Source organism: Melanerpes formicivorus, unplaced genomic scaffold (genome assembly GCF_026170545.1).
Source record: "Melanerpes formicivorus ecotype bairdi unplaced genomic scaffold, bMelFor1.0.p_v2 SCAF_5, whole genome shotgun sequence".
Classification (NCBI taxonomy): domain Eukaryota; kingdom Metazoa; phylum Chordata; class Aves; order Piciformes; family Picidae; genus Melanerpes; species Melanerpes formicivorus.
In genome coordinates this window covers 4,670,782-4,687,207 of record NW_027142357.1, presented here as the reverse complement: position 1 = coordinate 4,687,207, position 16,426 = coordinate 4,670,782, and the positions used below count along the sequence as shown (strand labels likewise).

Genomic DNA, 16,426 nt, shown 5'->3' with positions numbered 1-16,426 from the left:
GGTTTTGAAAGATAGGTGCTCAGTCCTAGGTATGGAAAGGACTAAACAAAATGAGCACTGGAGAAATTATACTCATTCAGAAGCTTTGCCCTACTTTTGTGGTTGCAGATGGTAGCTACTGTGGCAGCACACCCCAATGCATTTGTCCATCAGTTTTCCCCTCAAAGAAAAGACTTTTTCCAATTAATTTAGGAGATTATATGACTAAAATAATACCTTGAAAAACACTGGTCTAGATGGTCTCACTAGCAGGGTTACCTCTCTGAAAACCCCAAGAGCTGTGGATTCTCACCAGGGAGATGCTGAACGAGAGGAGGAGACGTTATGAGGTCTGGTAGCAGGAATCAAAGTCCAGTCTTCTTCCCAGCAAGAGCTGAGAGACTTTGTGGCTGGGCATAATGCTGCTTTCATTCCTGATTTGGATGAAGTCACACAGTTTTCGCTCTGGGAGAAAGTACTCTTCATCCTCCTTCTGTAACATTCGGAAGCAGGATTGAAGGAGTCTGCTGGGAGAGAAAAAGAGACAATGTTTGGGTTCCCTCAGCCTGGTGAGGAAATTACACCAGGTCTTTGAGTCCTAGTGAATGTTTTAAATACTGACTTCCTGATCTATTTGCAAACCAGGGCATGGATTTGAAGGGGAGGGCGATGTTTCCAGCAGGAAGCACAGGCACAAGCCACAGAAAAAAGTCCCAGGAGTGATGTCCTCTATCTACAGGGTACTTGTTTAGACCTGCTCCTGCACTGCTGAGTGGTCACTTTACTTGCACCTGCCAAAAAAGCAAAGCCAGTATCAAAAGGCCACACTGCCACCAAACCTGAGCCTACCTCAGGAGAGAAAACATTCTTTTCTGTAATTCCTTATTATTCTCCACATGGCAAGCTAATTACATTTTCCTAACCAACATTACTGTGAATTTGGGTGAGATCTATCTATATGGTAACTTCATTTGGATTTATACATCTGCACACATGGTTCATTCATTACCAGAAAGGGGAAAAGAGTGATTATTCTCAACTGCTGCAAACCAAAGAACCAAGCCCCTCCCCGCCATGTCTAAGCCTAACAATCACTCTTACAGCTACACACAAATACAGAGCTAAGAGCTCTTTCCAGAGTTTAGAAGCAGCTTGTTGCAACACCTAACTTCAGGACAACACTGCTGTTCCTGTCTTCTTCTCCAGACTCACCTATATGACTGCTGATTTATGCTGTGCTGACTTGGAGGAACTACACTGCCAGCAAGACAGTTTCTCATGATTACAGTGTTTACCTGGCTCACTGAGACCAGAAGTCCATGTTCTGAATGTAAGGAGAAAAGGTATGACAGGTTCAGACACAAGACAGGTATAGCATAGACAAACTAAATGTCTCCTTTATGTAAAAGATAGATGACACATACTCTAATTAAAGGCTACTCAAGGAGTAGAATGCCTAGAGGCCAAATGTAAGAGATTATGATCTTGATTACAGGTTGGTCAGGCAGATCAAAGTAATAAATGGCCTTGGTGTTCCTAGAAACAACTTAGTGAACTTTTGATGAGAAGCGTATGATGTCCTGAATTCCTTCTCTATCACCTGAGACTTTTTCTTCCCCTTTAAATAGCCCCCACAATTTAGATATCTGATTCTTGATCTCCTCCTCTGACTGGTGCTGAACCATTGGGGAAGTGGAATGAAATGTTACACAGTGAAGATTAACCTTGATCTGCTAAATTCAACAGCAGATTGATTTTTTCCTGGCCTGTCCTTATCTGTACTCTCCAGGGGTGCAATCTGCACCCTCACCAGAGTGCTGTGACTCAGTGCAGCTGGAGAAACTCCTTCGCCTTCGTGGGCTGCCCTAGGCTCTTTACTGCCTTGCCCCCCACTTTGCAAGCAGCGTTCCAGCCTGTCCTGCCTTGCCAGTGTGCTTCACTGAACTGCTCCACTGTGAGCCACAACTTGCTCCTGAGCTTCTGCTTTCAGGCCACACAGCTGCCTCCTACACACCCTTCTCATGTGTTAGCTCAGCAAGAATCCTTCATGCTGCTGCACTGCATGCCTCAAGCCGTCTCCTCCAGGATCCTATCCATGTAGCTCTGCACCAGAACTTAGTCTTGAACTTACCTAAGACCATCTCTTTCTTCTAATCTCACTCCTGCTCCACAGCATTTTCTTTCCAAACATAATCACATCTTTCAGTGTGCTAACATACTCCATTGACCCTTCTTCCAAGTGCACAGGGCTGAGCCATCCCTGAGCCTCAGAAAGGAACCTCTTAGCCCTTATTACCCAGACAGCATGTGCTGCTGCTTCACACCTTCCTCTCTCCCATGTGTGCTCCTCAATTAGTCCTTCCACTCAGGCTGCCTTATCTTCCCATGCACATCAGAGGCCTTTTCACACCCAGCCATACCTCATCCCCTTTAGCTATCCAATTCCAATGCTTTAGGACCTCTTTCTTCTTCTCCTCTAAATAAAGTGCACTTCCTTTCTACAGTCTCCAGCAAGCTTCAGTAAAGCCCCAGGGTTCCCCCCAGACTCACTGTAACATCACAAGCAGCTCCACTCATTTTCCTGCATCCTTTGCTGTGAGGATCATCCCCTGTTCTCCTGTCTCCACAGCCATGGCTTGTATCCAGTGTACTGCACCCCCAACAGCTGGTTCCACAGCTGCTCGCCATCCCAGCAACTGACCTGCCTTCACTGCTATACCTGCCAGAAAGATGGTGGAGGAAGGAGAGAAAAAGGCAATAGGAACCATCTTCCCAGAAACTGATCGCTGAACCTCAAATGAAGGATGACCTCTGATTACTCCAGGTTTGGGGAATGACACTTAACTAGCGTTTTTTGTCAGGGCCTCTTAAAGCAAGCCTGAATAGATACTTGCATCAGATAACAGGAAACATAGTCTCATCTTAACAGCAACCACTCCACCACACAGCTTCTTTTCTAGGTTAAACAGAGAACCAGAATGCAAAAAAAACCCCAGAGCACTGGAAACCTGTTACTGTCTGATTTTGTTGGGCTGGTAGAAATGCCCTGTGTTCTGATCATTACAGATATCAGTGATGGCAAGGATGCTCATAGAATGTGTGCTTAATCTAAAAAAGACCAAAAACCAGCCACCAATATTTATTCAAAGGCTATAGAAAAAAAAGTACAGTGCAATAGTTCCCCCTACTGACAGCACAAAACCAAATTACTAATCAATGGTATTTCCTAGGTGGTCCTCAAATTACTAATTCAATGTCCTGATGTGGTTCCTACACGAGCTTGCCAGAACACATGTGAAAATCTGCTGCCTCTGAGAACGATGAACATTCATCAGATAGTAGAGAACAAAATGTGACAAAACTCTGGTTGATGCTTAAGATTATTTATGGCTTATACAAAATGAGACAGCATGCAGTGGTGGTGGTGCAGACCCCCTGTGCTTTGTTACAATGTCATGATCAGCCAACACTGTGTTCTTGTTCTGGCTACAAGTGCAGCAAGTTTGGACATCTGGTACGTCCTTGTCCTGGTTATGGTACAGTAAGTTAGGACAATTAGGCACTCCCTAATTGTATCTGAAATTCCTATTGTCTGGATGGCGGCCTGCCCTGGAAGATGTCAGAATCATCTGACAAGAACTGGAAATACACTGGCCAAAGTCAAACATGTTGCAATCCTAAGTGAGACCCTTTGAGCATTCTAGGATTGCAGCAGGCTGTGACCAAGGACCTCTCCTTGAGCTGAGATGCTTCTCAGGGTAGATCCTGTGAGGATTTCCAAGAGCAGATTTCACAAGGATTTCCTTGAGCATCTGCGGAAATAAAAAGGGTCAAAGATTTTCTGCTGACAAATGCTGACAAAGGAGAACCTAATTACAACTAGACTTCAAGAGGTTTCAAAGATTATTTGACACCAATAATTTACTACAACTTGCAAGGAGAGAAATATCTTGATCAAAGGCTAAGCTCTATATGTGCATGTGTGTTTGTGTACATACAATTTGCTTCCATCAAACAATGGTTTAGGTTGCAAGGGACCTTTAAGATCATCTGGTTTCAATCCCCCTGCCATGGCCAGGGACAACTCCGACTAGCCCAGGTTGCTCAAGCCTCATCCAACCTGTCTTTGAACACCTCCAGGGAGGGAGCATCCACAACCTCCCTGGGCAACCTGTTCCAGTGTCTCACCACCCTCACTGAAAAGAATTTCTTCCCAATCTCCAGCCTAAATCTGTCCTCCTCAAGCTTCAATCCATTCCCTCTCACCCTATCACTACAAGCCCTTGTAAAAAACCCTTGCCCAGCCTTCTTGTAGACCCTCTTCAAGTACTGGAAGGTTACTCTAAGGTCTCCTTGGAGCTTCCTCTTCTCCAGGCTGAACAGCCCCAACTCTCTCAGCCTGCCCCTATAGGGGAGGTGCCTTACCATAATAGTACTAGTAAAGGTTAACTTGGTGCCACCTCAAAAATCTGAGGAATCCAAAATCACACATTCCCCAACAAACTGGCATAGTGACATGACAGTATCACCCTTTGTATCTCTTCCATTAGGCATAAACTGTGACCAAGTCTGGGACTAATATTTGCTCTAGACATATCTAAGCTCCATCAGGAGCTTGCTTAGAAAGCAAGACAGCTCCACTCTGAACCTCATGACTGAGCAGAAAGGTGCTCCTTACGCTTTTGCATCTCCAGTGTCTGTCTAATTCACATAATCATAGAATGGTTTGGGTTGGAAAGGACCTCCAAAGATTATCTAGTCCAACCCCCCTCCAGTCAGCAGGGACATCCTCCACTACATCACATGTCTCAGAGCCTTGTCAAGCCTGACCTTGAATGTCTCCAGGGATGCAGTCTCAACTACCTTCCTGGGCAACTTGTTGCAGTGTTCCACCACCCTCATGGTAAAGAACTTGTTCCTAACATCCAATCTAAATATGCACTTCTGTAATATAAAACCATTGCTCCTTGTCCTATCACTGCAGGCCTTTGGAAACAGTCCCTCAGCAGCCTTCTTGCAGGCCCCCTTCAGGTACTGCAAGGCTGCTATTAGGTCTCCCTGGAGCCCTCTCTTCTTCAGGCTGGACAAGCCCAGCTTCCTCAGTGTGTCCTCATAGGAGAGGTGCTCCATTCCTCTGATCATCTTTATGGCACTCCTCTGGACCCATTCCATGTTCTTCTCAGCACTGGTCAGGCCACGCCTTGGGTACTGTGTCCAGTTCTGGGCCCATCAATTCAACAGAGATGTTGAGGTACTGGAACGTGTCCAGAGAAGGGCAACGAGGCTGGTGAGAGGCCTTGAGCACAAGCCCTATGAGGAGAGGCTGAGGGAGCTGGGGTTGTTTAGCCTGGAGGAGACTCAGGGGAGACCTTATTGCTGTCTACAACTACCTGAAAGGAGGTTGTAGCCAGGTGGGGGTCGGCCTGTTCTCCCAGGCAACCAGAACAAGAGGACACAGTCTCAAGTTGTGCCAGGGGAGGTTCAGGCCGGATATTAGGAAGAAGGTCTTCACAGAGAGAGCGATTTACCATTGGAATGTGCTGCCCAGGGAGGTGGTGGAGTTGCCATCCCTGGAGATCTTCAAAAAGACTGGATGAGGCACTTAGTGCCATGGTCTACTTGATTGGATAGGGCTGGGTGAGGAGGTCTCTTCCAACCTGGTTGATTCTATGATTCTTCCTGTATTGAGGGCTCCATTCTAAATCAATTCCAACTCAATTTTCCTTCTTATGCTGCTTCTATGTAGTAAATAAGAGTGAATTTTGCCATCAAACTTTGTTAAATTGCACTTTTACAAATTCATATTAAAATCACTTTTGTTAATTCCTTTGACAATGATCATTTAAGTGATTTAAAACACTGGTTTGTGATAAATTGCTGTAGTCAGCATATCCTAAAGCAGGATTCTACAACACGTGACATAAGTGATTTAAGATGCTCATCTGCAGCAGCAGCCCTACGCAAAGCTAATAAGATGTGTCTGAGTGCAGGCATTCTGAATGAAACACCAGGACATCCATCAGCAAAGCCAGAAATCTAAGTCAAGCACAGCTGGAGAGCTTCCTATGCTGGCTGAAATCTAAAGGACAGAAGGCAGGTCTGAGCAGAGACCTGCCAAACTGTGCTTGTATTTGGGGACTGATCTCGTTGGACAAAGAGCAAGTCTGACATTGTCTGGTCCCCAGTTCCCAACACAGGGCAATGAAATATTGTCACTCTGCTCTAGTGTCAGCTCATTTGAGACCTGAATTAATTCAGAAACAAAACCAGCTGCTTACAGAAGTCAAAATGCAATCTGGGACTACATGTGTGTCTGGTCATAAAGAGCAACAGAAGCAGTCCTCCTGACAAGCTGGGACCCGGACAGGCTAGAGAAGTGGGCTAAGGAGAATCTCATGAGGTTAAATAGGGCCAACTGCAAGGGCCTGTAGTTAGGTTAGGGCAACCACAGAATCCTCAATGGGCAATAATGAGGTTGAGAGCAGCCAGCCCTACAAAGAGGGACTTTGGGGTGCTAGTGGATGAGAAGCTGGATATGAACCAGCAATGTGCACTTGCAGCTCAAAAGGCCACTCACATCCTGGGCTGCATTGAAAGCAGTGTGACCAGAAGGTTGTGAGAGGCTGATTCTGCCACTCTGCCCTCGTGAGACCTCACCTGAGTGCTATGTCCAGCTCTGCAGTCCTCAACACAAGGGCACAGATGTGTTGGAGCAGGTCCTGAGGAGGGCCACAAGGATGATCGGAGGGCTGGAGCACCTCTCCTGTGAGGGCACGCTGAGAGTTGGGGCTCTTCAAGGCAATGGTTTAAAACTGGAGCAGGGGACATTTAGGTTGGACCATAAGGAGCAAGTTCTTTTTAATGAGAGTGGTAAAATTCTGGAACAGGTTGCTCAGAGATGTGGTGGAGGCCCCATCCGTAGAGACATTAAAGGTCAACCTTGATGGGGCCCTGAGCAACCCGATCTAGTCGGAGGTGTCCCTGCTGACTGCAGGGGAGTTGGACAAGATCTGGGAGGGCGCCTCCCAGCGCAATGCATTCCATGATTCTCCAGTACCGCCGGCGCACACTTCCCACCACGGCCCTAAAGACCCCGCGCTGAGGGGGTCCCTGCGCTGAGGGGGCCCTTGCGCTGAGGGGGTCGCTGCGCTGAGGGAGTCCTTGCGCTGAGGGGGCCCTTGCGCTGAGGGGGTCCCTGCGCTGAGGGGGTCCTTACGCTGAGGGGGTCCCTGCGCTGAGGGGGTCCTTACGCTGAGGGGGTCCTTACGCTGAGGGGGTCTCTGCGCTGAGGGGGTCTCTGCGCTGAGGGGGCCCTTGCGCTGAGGGGGTCTCTGCGCTGAGGGAGTCCTTGCGCTGAGGGGGCCCTTGCGCTGAGGGGGTCCCTGCGCTGAGGGGGTCCTTACGCTGAGGGGGTCCCTGCGCTGAGGGGGTCCTTACGCTGAGGGGGTCCTTACGCTGAGGGGGTCTCTGCGCTGAGGGGGTCTCTGCGCTGAGGGGGTCCTTGCGCTGAGGCCAGGCGGCAGCGGGGCCGCCAGCACCTAGCCGGGCCGGGCTGACGCACAGGAAGGCCGCAGGGGCAGGCCCGGGGGCAGGCGCAGCATAATGCGCGCGGTAGAGGGCGGGGCGGGCAGGCAGCAGGCAGCCGTCGAGCAGCCGGGACCCGCCGCGGGCTGCAGCGCTCGGTCCTCACCCGTCTGGTGCAGGTAAGTAGGGCAGACGGGAGCGCGGGGCGGGCCGGCGTGGAGCAGGGCCGGTGTGCAGAGAACCGGCGCTGGGAAAGGCGGAGCGGTTCTCTGAGGAGGGATGGGAGAAAAACCCCTTAACGGTTGGTCAGAGACAGGCTCACAGAGTTACAGATTGCATCGGGTTGGAAGGGACCCTCAAAGGTCCTCTTGTCCAGCTCCGCTACAGTCAGTTGGGACACCTCCAACTACATCAGGCTGCCCAGAGCCACGTCGAGTCTGATCTTGAATGTCTCTAGGGAAAGGGCATCAACCACATCCCTGGGCAACCTCTTTGAGCGTTTCATCACTCTCATTGAACAGAACTTCTCCTGATGTCCAATCTAAATCTACCCTGCTCCAGTTTCAAATCACTGACCCTTGCCCTATCACTATAAGCCCTTGTAAAAAGTCCCTCCTCTGCCTACCTGTAGGTCCCATTCAGATACTGAAATGTAGCTCTAAGGTCTACCTGGAGCCTTCTCTTCTCCAGGCTGAACGGCCTCAACTCTTTCAGCCTGTCTCCTTAGGAGAGGTCCTCCAGCCCTCTGATCATTTTGTATCCCTCCTCTGGACCCACTCCAGCAGGTCCATGTCTCTCGTGTCAGGAGCCCCAGAGCTGGATGCAGCACTCCAGGTGAGGTCTCACCAGAGCAGAGTGGCAGAATCACCTTTCAATCTGCTGGCCACACTTCTTTTGATGCAGCCCAGGATGCCATCAGCCTTCTGGGGTGCAAGTTCTCCTGAGGTTTCTTCCAACCAAACAGTTGTGTGTGGGTGTCAAGATGTATCACAGCAAACACATCATAAAAATCCAATCTGCAAACCATGCCATGCAAGCATTTGTTTATGCATGTGAGCATCCCTCCTGGGTGCACACCTCATGGACGCAGCCTGAACTAAATCTTGCTCTATGTTTTTTCTTTTCTTTAGATAATCGTATGAAGTTTTCTTACTAATCTTTTTAGGATCTCATAATCACCAGGATTCACCAGAAATAATAATAATAATAATAATAATAATAATAATAATAATAATAATAATAATAATAATAATAATAATAATAATAATAATAATAATAATAATAATAATAATAATAATAATAATATTCCCATGGGAAGTAGACAGGCTTAATAAAACACCCTTAATTTTCTTTCTGAGCATGAGTTATTAATGTATTATTATTTAGTTTCTTGTATATACCTCTAGAAATAAGGTCTGTGATCCTGTGTAACTCTCAGTGTAGCAACAAAGAGAATGAATTACTCTTCCTCAGCACTTTATAGAAAGTTCAGGCAATATTTTTTTCCTCTTCAAGTGGAAGTAATAAAGAGGAGGGGAATGTCACTGGGCACATTTCCACTGACATTATATGCAGTATCCTTCATACCATGCATACAATCATCCCATCCAGCCTTTGTTGAGGAGAAACTAAAACTTGCTACTTTTGCAGTAGCATGAGTCAGGACTCTGCTACACCTTGACATGCTTCATCATCTTTCCTTTTTTTCCCCCCTCTGACTTCAGAAAATGCAGAATGAATACAAAGAGAAAGTTATTACAAAGATAGTGGTAAAATACTGGAAGAGGTTGCCCAAGGATGTGGTTGAGGCCCTGTCCCTGGAGGCATTCAAGATCAGACTCAATGTGGCCCTGATGTAGTTGGAGGTGACCCTGCTGACTGCAGGGGTGTTGGAAAAGATGACCTTTGAGGGTCCCTCCCAACCCAACACAATCTGTGAATCTGTGAAAATGAAAGATCAGAGCGGTAAAACCATGATATATTCTGTCCTCCAAGCTGTTCACATTGTGAAACTATGAATCAGAATTGGAAAAAGAGAAGCTGTTTATACAAAGGTCAACATTCTGTGGAAATGTTAATTTTGATTAAATCTCATCTTTTCTTTTATCAGGAAAAATTTCTATCAGACATGTTCAAACAGATGTAGTATTTTGACTTACTGCCATGCAACTTTTAGTCCATAAGTGGATTTTGTATAGTTTGCTAACACAAACATCCCAGCAAAAGGGAAGACAACCTCTGGTACTTATATCAAGGTGTGGGCAGAGCCCACTTGAGGATGGAGGACCCCAGGATGGAGGCCCTCTTTTCTGGTCACCCATAATGGCCTGTTCTCAATCCTACTACTAACTTGTTATCCAAATGCCCCACGTAGAACTATAGCCTACTGTATCCTGGTCTGAGGCAATGTTTTATCTTCAGTCTTTCCTGCACTGAAAAAAAAAACCAAAAGTCACAATGAAAATGATGTTTTCACTAGCAGGATTAATGATGATAACCTTACAGTGCAGCTGTCAGAAAGGCCATGCTCTACATGGAGAGAGAGTCACTGAGGCTGAGGTGTCTGCAGAAAGCCTGCTCATCCAAAACAATCTCTTTTGCCCATGGAGAGGAACAGAGACAATTCAACAACAGAGACAATTCAGCCCACTTCAAACCAGGAGCAACCAAGCTTTTAAATCCAGTATCTCTGTCAAAACTTGAGAAAGTTTATTTTTCAGTCAGAATATCAGAGCTTGTCTCTTAGTTTTCATATTACTTTATGCATCTCATTTTCTTTGTGTAATGTCAAACTTAGGAATTGCATGGCAATTGAAAATAGAAAGCATGTACTAGATACATAATTCAGGTTGCAAAACAGCACTCTTCAAACAGAAGATGTGGGACTCTGGGAACAGCACAATAACTACCAACCATCAGTACCTTAAGGTGAAGACAGGAATGGTATGAATTCACCGAGAGCAGCAATTTTGTTGCTTTCTACTACTCCTCCCTAAGAGCAGTTTTACCTGGATTTGAAGAGTGCAATCCTAAGCTACTTCTCTTGAAGGAAGGTCTGTGTAGATCACCCTCTCATACAGCACCCCAAAACATTTGCATTAAGGAAGGACGTTGGTAGAGCTGCTCATTCAAGTATAAGAGCTAGGACTTCTTATAATGATCTTGCTCACTTTTCTCCTTCTTCCCTTTGACTTTAGCCAAGACAATAAACAGGAATATTAAAGTCTCTAATAAGAACTACAGTGAAAATAAATGGCTTATACACTTTGGGTTCATAATTAATATCCACCTTTTAATGGCAAACACCTTGAATCTTTCCTTTTGCAGTATGTCCCAATGGAGTCAAGTTCAGCAACTGGAAATAAAGTTTTTAGAGCAAGTAGACCAGTTCTACGATGACAACTTCCCCATGGAAATCCGCCATCTACTAGCACAATGGATAGAAAGCCAAGATTGGTAGGAAAAACCTTTTCTTCCCTCTCATTTGGTTTCTCTCATGAACAATTCTATCATTATCTGGCAGATTTTAGGGTGCTCATTTGTCAGCTTTGCAGGCACCTGCAATGTATTCCACTCATGGATTTAGCCCACTGAACTGAGTTAAAATTTAAGGAATGCCTGCAGGTAGAGTTTCATTTGAACTTACTTTTAAACAAAATCCAATAAAAATGGTAGGTGAAGTGATGGTATTAAAGGTTTTTCATCTGGAAGTGTTACACACTGACTTACAGCAGCATCAAATTATTCACTTGTCTGAAAGTGCACTTAAAGCTGGAGATAGAATTTTGGGGGAACAAGCCAGCTAGTTTGCAGGAACTGTTCTCTAGAAGGTGAATTTATGCACAAATTCACTGGAGAGTTATCTTCATAAAGTTCAGAACTAAATGCCAAAAATAGATTGAGTTAGTCATACCAAGAAGAGACGACTCAGTTTTTCAAGCTAAATCCCCAAGACTACTGGAGGACAAAACCTACATCTGCTAAAGAATATAATCTTCTGGTACATTTCCTAGCTTAGTGTTTATGGGGCTGTAGGAGCACAAGAGCCTATTTGCCAGATTTAGCAGGAATGTCTCAAACAGGCATCTGCCATTTGAGGAGCAAGGAAAGAGAATATCGCAAGGACAAGGGTATGATGCAGTCCAAAGTCTTATCTTCCTCTGTTTTGCTCGTTGTGTACCAAGTTTTTCCATAAACAGCAGAACCAGTAAAGCCTGGTTTTGCATGCTACTGTGTCTTTTGTCCCCTACATACCCTTCACCATCAACTTCAGTCTTCCTGTACTTTGGCCAGGCAAGGCTTATCCTCACACCTTACCTGGTGAGGATATCCATCTGCTGACTGGCCATCTGGCTGTTGCCTCCTGGAGCAAGTTATTACTACTATTTTCCTCAGTGGAGGCACTAATTTGAATTTCTCTTCTCTGCTAACCTGCCATTTTTATGCAGTGTGTAAGGGCATAGTCTCTTGTGGAAATGGAGCCCAGTGACAACTCTGAAACTGGGCATGAAATTCAGAAATTACATCTGTGACTAACAGAGCAAGAGGGACAGTCTGCACAAGGCCCATTTCCTCTGAGAAGTTAGCTATATTTAAGTTTTCACTGGACAGGGGCTAGAAAGCCCTGGTTGCCTCCTCTCAGCACAGGCTATAGAGCCAGCCAAAGAACATCCTCGCACTATCTTTATAGATGAGATCAGCCTGGAGAAGGGAAAGCTCCAGGGAGACTGCACAATAGCCTTCCAGCATTTGAAGAGGGCCTACAGGAGAGGTAGAGAGTGACTTATTACAAAGGCTTTGAGTGACAGGACAAGGGGTACTGCCTTCAAACCTCGATTTATATTAGATATTGGGAAGAAATTCTTCTCTGTGAGGTGGTGAGACGTTGGAACAGGTTGCCCAGAGAAGCTATGGATCCTCCAAACCTGACAGTGTTGAAAGGCAGGTTGGATGGGGCCTTGAGCAGCCTGGTCTAGTAGGAGGTGTCCTTGCCCACGTCAGGGGGGTTGGAACTAGATAATCTTGAAGGTCCCTTCCAACCCAAACCGTTCTATGAACATTGTGGTGGGTTTGGAAGGGTAAGGCCAAGAAGCCTCCTCCCTTCCCCCTTGTAAGGCAAAAGGAAAGAAACTTGAAGGGAAAGGGAAAAAAACCTCACAAGCTGAATTAGCAAAGCAGTGGAGCTATATTTACAAAGCAATGTAGAGTATGCAGGGGAATATTTACAAATTTACAATATCTACAATATATACAAAGATATACAACAGAGTAACACAGAAATGAGAGTAACCCCCCTCGGCAGAGAGGGGGTTCCCCACCTCCTCTCTCCCCTCTCTCCCCCCCTTTCCCCAGATTAGGTTAGAAGAGAGAGAGAGCGAAAGAAAGAAGTTAAAAGCAGTTTTGTGTTAATTGGAAAAGCAGTTAATACAGGCCTGTATCTGGACTTCAAGGCCGAGGCCTTGGCAGAAAGCCCAGCACAGAGATAGCTGCAGAGCTGCTGCACCGTGGAAAGGCGAAAGCAAGACTGACAGAGAAGTGCTGGAAATGTCCAGTTCACTCCCAGTTCCGAAGGTGCTTCCTCCCACTCTCCCAATGAAATTAGTTTAGACTATTCCTTCCGTTTACCAACTTCCGTCCACCATATTCCCTTTCTTAAGGGGGCAACGTCAACTGGCCACAAACATGAATAAAAGTATCATAAAATTGATTATTCACAAACACCTAACTATATGCATCACCTATCATTGCATCTTAGACTGATGGGGGTTGGAAAGGACCATCTAGTCCAAACACCCTGCTGAAGCCGGGTCGCCCACAGCAGGTTGCCCAGGATTGCAATGTCCAGGCGGATTTGGAATCTCTCCAGAGAAGGACACCCCGCAGCCTGTCTGGGCAGCCTGTTCCTGTGCTCTCTCACAGGAAAGAAGTTTCTCCTTGTACATTTAAAGCCTGTTTTTTGCTACTTAGATTTCTGAATGGAAATAGAATTTTCTGTACAGACAGATTGACACATTTTATGAAATCTTAAAGAGGTGTGGTTCTCGCTCATTGATTCTTTAGGGAGGCTGCGTCCAACAACGAAGCAATGGCAATGATCCTTTTACAGAATCTGCTCATACAAGTGGATGAACAGCTGGACCGAGTTTCACAGGAAAAGAATCTCCTCTTGATACACAACCTGAAAAGAATCAGGAAGCTGCTGCAGGTGAGTTGTTACTTCAGGTGACAAATTGCATACTCTTGACTGGTTTCTAAAGGTAGTGCCCAGCCTTTGCTGAACACAGTTTAATAGAATCATTTCTTCTGGAAAAGCCCTTTCAGATGACTGAGTCCAACCATGCTCTAACTCTGCCAAGTCTGGTGCTAAGCCGTAGAATCATAGAGTGCTAGAGATTGGAAGGGACCTCTAGAAATGACCAAGCCCAACCCCCCTGCCAAAGCAGGATCACCTAGGACAGGCTGCACAGGAATGCATCCAGATGGGTTTTGAAAGACTCCAGAGAAGGAGACTCCACAATCTCTCTGGGCAGCCTGCTCCAGGGCTCTGTCACCCTCACAGTAAAGAAGTTTCTCCTCATACTGAGGTGGAACCTCCTGTGTTCCGGCTTGTACCTGTTGTTCCTTGGCCTGTCACTGGGCACCACCAAAAAAGAGCCTGGCACCTGCATCTTGACAACCACCTCTCAGATACTTATAGACATTGATAAGGTCCTCTCTTAGCCTTCTCAAGACTAGACATAGAATCATAGAATGGATCAGGTTGGAAGGAATCTCAGAGATCATCTATTCCCACCTCCCCACCATGGGCAGGGATGCCTCTCAAATGGACTTGGTTGCCCAAGGCCTCATGCAATTTGGCCTTAAAACACCCCCAGGGAGGAGACATCCACAACTACTCTGGTCAACCTACTCCAGAGTCTCACCACTCTCATACTGAAGAACTTCTTCCTAAGATCCAGTCTAAACCTCCCCCTAAACCATTTCCCCTTGTCCTGCCTCTAGACACCCTTATGAAAAATCCCTCTCCAGCCTTCCTGTAGGATCCCTTCAGGTATTGGAAAGCAGATTCAGGTCCCACCAGCCTCAATTCTCTCATTTTTTCTTTATAGGAGAGATGTTCAAGTCCCTTAATCATCCTCACATTCCTCACCACCACATCTCTGCCTCTTTTAAACACCTCCAAGGATGGGGATACAACCACTTCCCTGGGGAACTTGTTCCAGTGGTTGAGAACCCTTTAGTGAAGAAGTTTCTTCTAATATCCAACCTAAACCCCAACTGGTGCAGCTTGAGGCTGTTTCAGCCTCAGGCAGGTTTGTTCCTGCACACAGCTCAGAGCTGTGCTGATTGCTCTAGACTCAAAAGACCAAGCCTTCAACAAGATAATTCAAAATAATAATTCCACTCTATTACTTTGTGGAGCAATAATTGACATTTTAATGCACACTGCTCAGATACAAGCTCTGTTAGTTTTTTTAGCTCTGTGCTGATAGATGTTCATGATTATTACCACTGTAATTACCACCTTGCAGGCACATATGGGTATTTAATTATGGAGTGAAAAAACCCAAATCAAACATATTTGGGGCTTAAAAGCAGCACCCTGAAAAAAAGGAAGCCCTGTAAATCACCAGCATGTTTGCTGGTTTATGCTGAGCTGGGATTATTTGTTCTGAGTGGCTTAAAGGATTTTCCATTGGGCTTCTGCAAAATGATATTTATTTTGAGTGGCTGAATGTTTCTCCAAAAATGTATTTATCTAAGGCAAGGATTCTCATAGTTCCACTTCATTAGTCACCTACTTCCTGACATCTATCTGTCTTCTGCACACTACAGATAGGCATCTGAGTTTAATGAAAGTTTGTGGGTTTTCCTTCTCTTTGGTGGTGTTTTCCAGAAGTACTTAAGTGACAGTTACACTCCTTGCAAAATATTTTTGTCATTTGAGGTATAAATATACATACACACATACACACAGACAGAAGTCCAGGAAAATCTTAGCATTACTTTGCCAAATATTTTGTTTTCTCTATGGCTTTGTGTCTGTCTATTCTTTGGTCCTGCTGGTGGCCTCTTAAAAAATGCAACAACATTTCCATTTCCACTTTTTCTCCTGCTGTTAGGCAAACAGTCTCACATGACTTAAAACTAAAATTGCTTTTTTTGCATCTTTCCTAGTTTGTGTAGCCAGAAACTATCCACTGTTCAGCACTGCTTCAACAGCAAATTTACTCAATTGCTTCGGGACTGAAGAGCAGGAAGGTTAATCCTGTTATTTCTGACAGGGTCTTGACACTCTTTAGTCAGGGCACTGAAACGAGCAGTGCATTGGTGTATTCCTGGCTTAGCATATGGTGTTTTTACAGAGGTTGAAAGGGACCTGGAAGTCTCATCTAGTCCAACCCCTCTGCCAGACCAGGATCACCTAGAGTAGGTCACACAGGAATGCATCCAGGTGGGTTTTGAAACTCTCAAGAGAAGGAGACTCCACAACCTCTCTGGACAGCCTGCTCCAGGGCCCTGTTGCACTCACAGTGAAAAGGTTGTTCTTTATTTTCACCTGGAACCTCCTCTGCTCCACCTTGCACCCTTTGCTCCTTGTTCTGTCATTGGACATCACTGAACAGAGCCTGGCTCCATCCTCTTGACACTCACCCTTCACATCTTTATCAACATGATTGAGGTCTCCTCAGTCCCCTCTTCTCCAGTCCAAAGAGCCCCAGCTCCCTCAGCCTTTCCTCACAATGGAGATGTTCCACTGCCTTCAGCATCTTTATGGCTCTGCACTGGACTCTTCCAAGCAGTTCCCTGAGGCCCTTCTGAACTGAGGGGCCCAGAACTGGACACAACATTGCAGATGTAGCCTCACCAGAGCATTTATGCTAATATCATCACAATGTGCATGTGCAGAAGGACTGGGTCA

The 16,426-nt window shown here is 45.9% G+C and overlaps 1 protein-coding gene across 1 annotated transcript in view; it reads left to right on the top strand.

The window, feature by feature from the left end:
- The first annotated feature begins 7,636 nt into the window (after window positions 1-7,636).
- STAT4 (signal transducer and activator of transcription 4) overlaps window positions 7,637-16,426 on the top strand; it is a 48,255-nt gene continuing 39,465 nt past the window's right edge. Inside the window, exons 1-3 of the mRNA XM_068137927.1 lie at window positions 7,637-7,682; window positions 10,831-10,959; window positions 13,564-13,708. Coding sequence (XP_067994028.1) covers window positions 10,832-10,959; window positions 13,564-13,708 — 273 coding nt within the window. The 5' untranslated portion in view covers window positions 7,637-7,682; window position 10,831. The remainder of the gene's footprint in view (window positions 7,683-10,830; window positions 10,960-13,563; window positions 13,709-16,426) is intronic.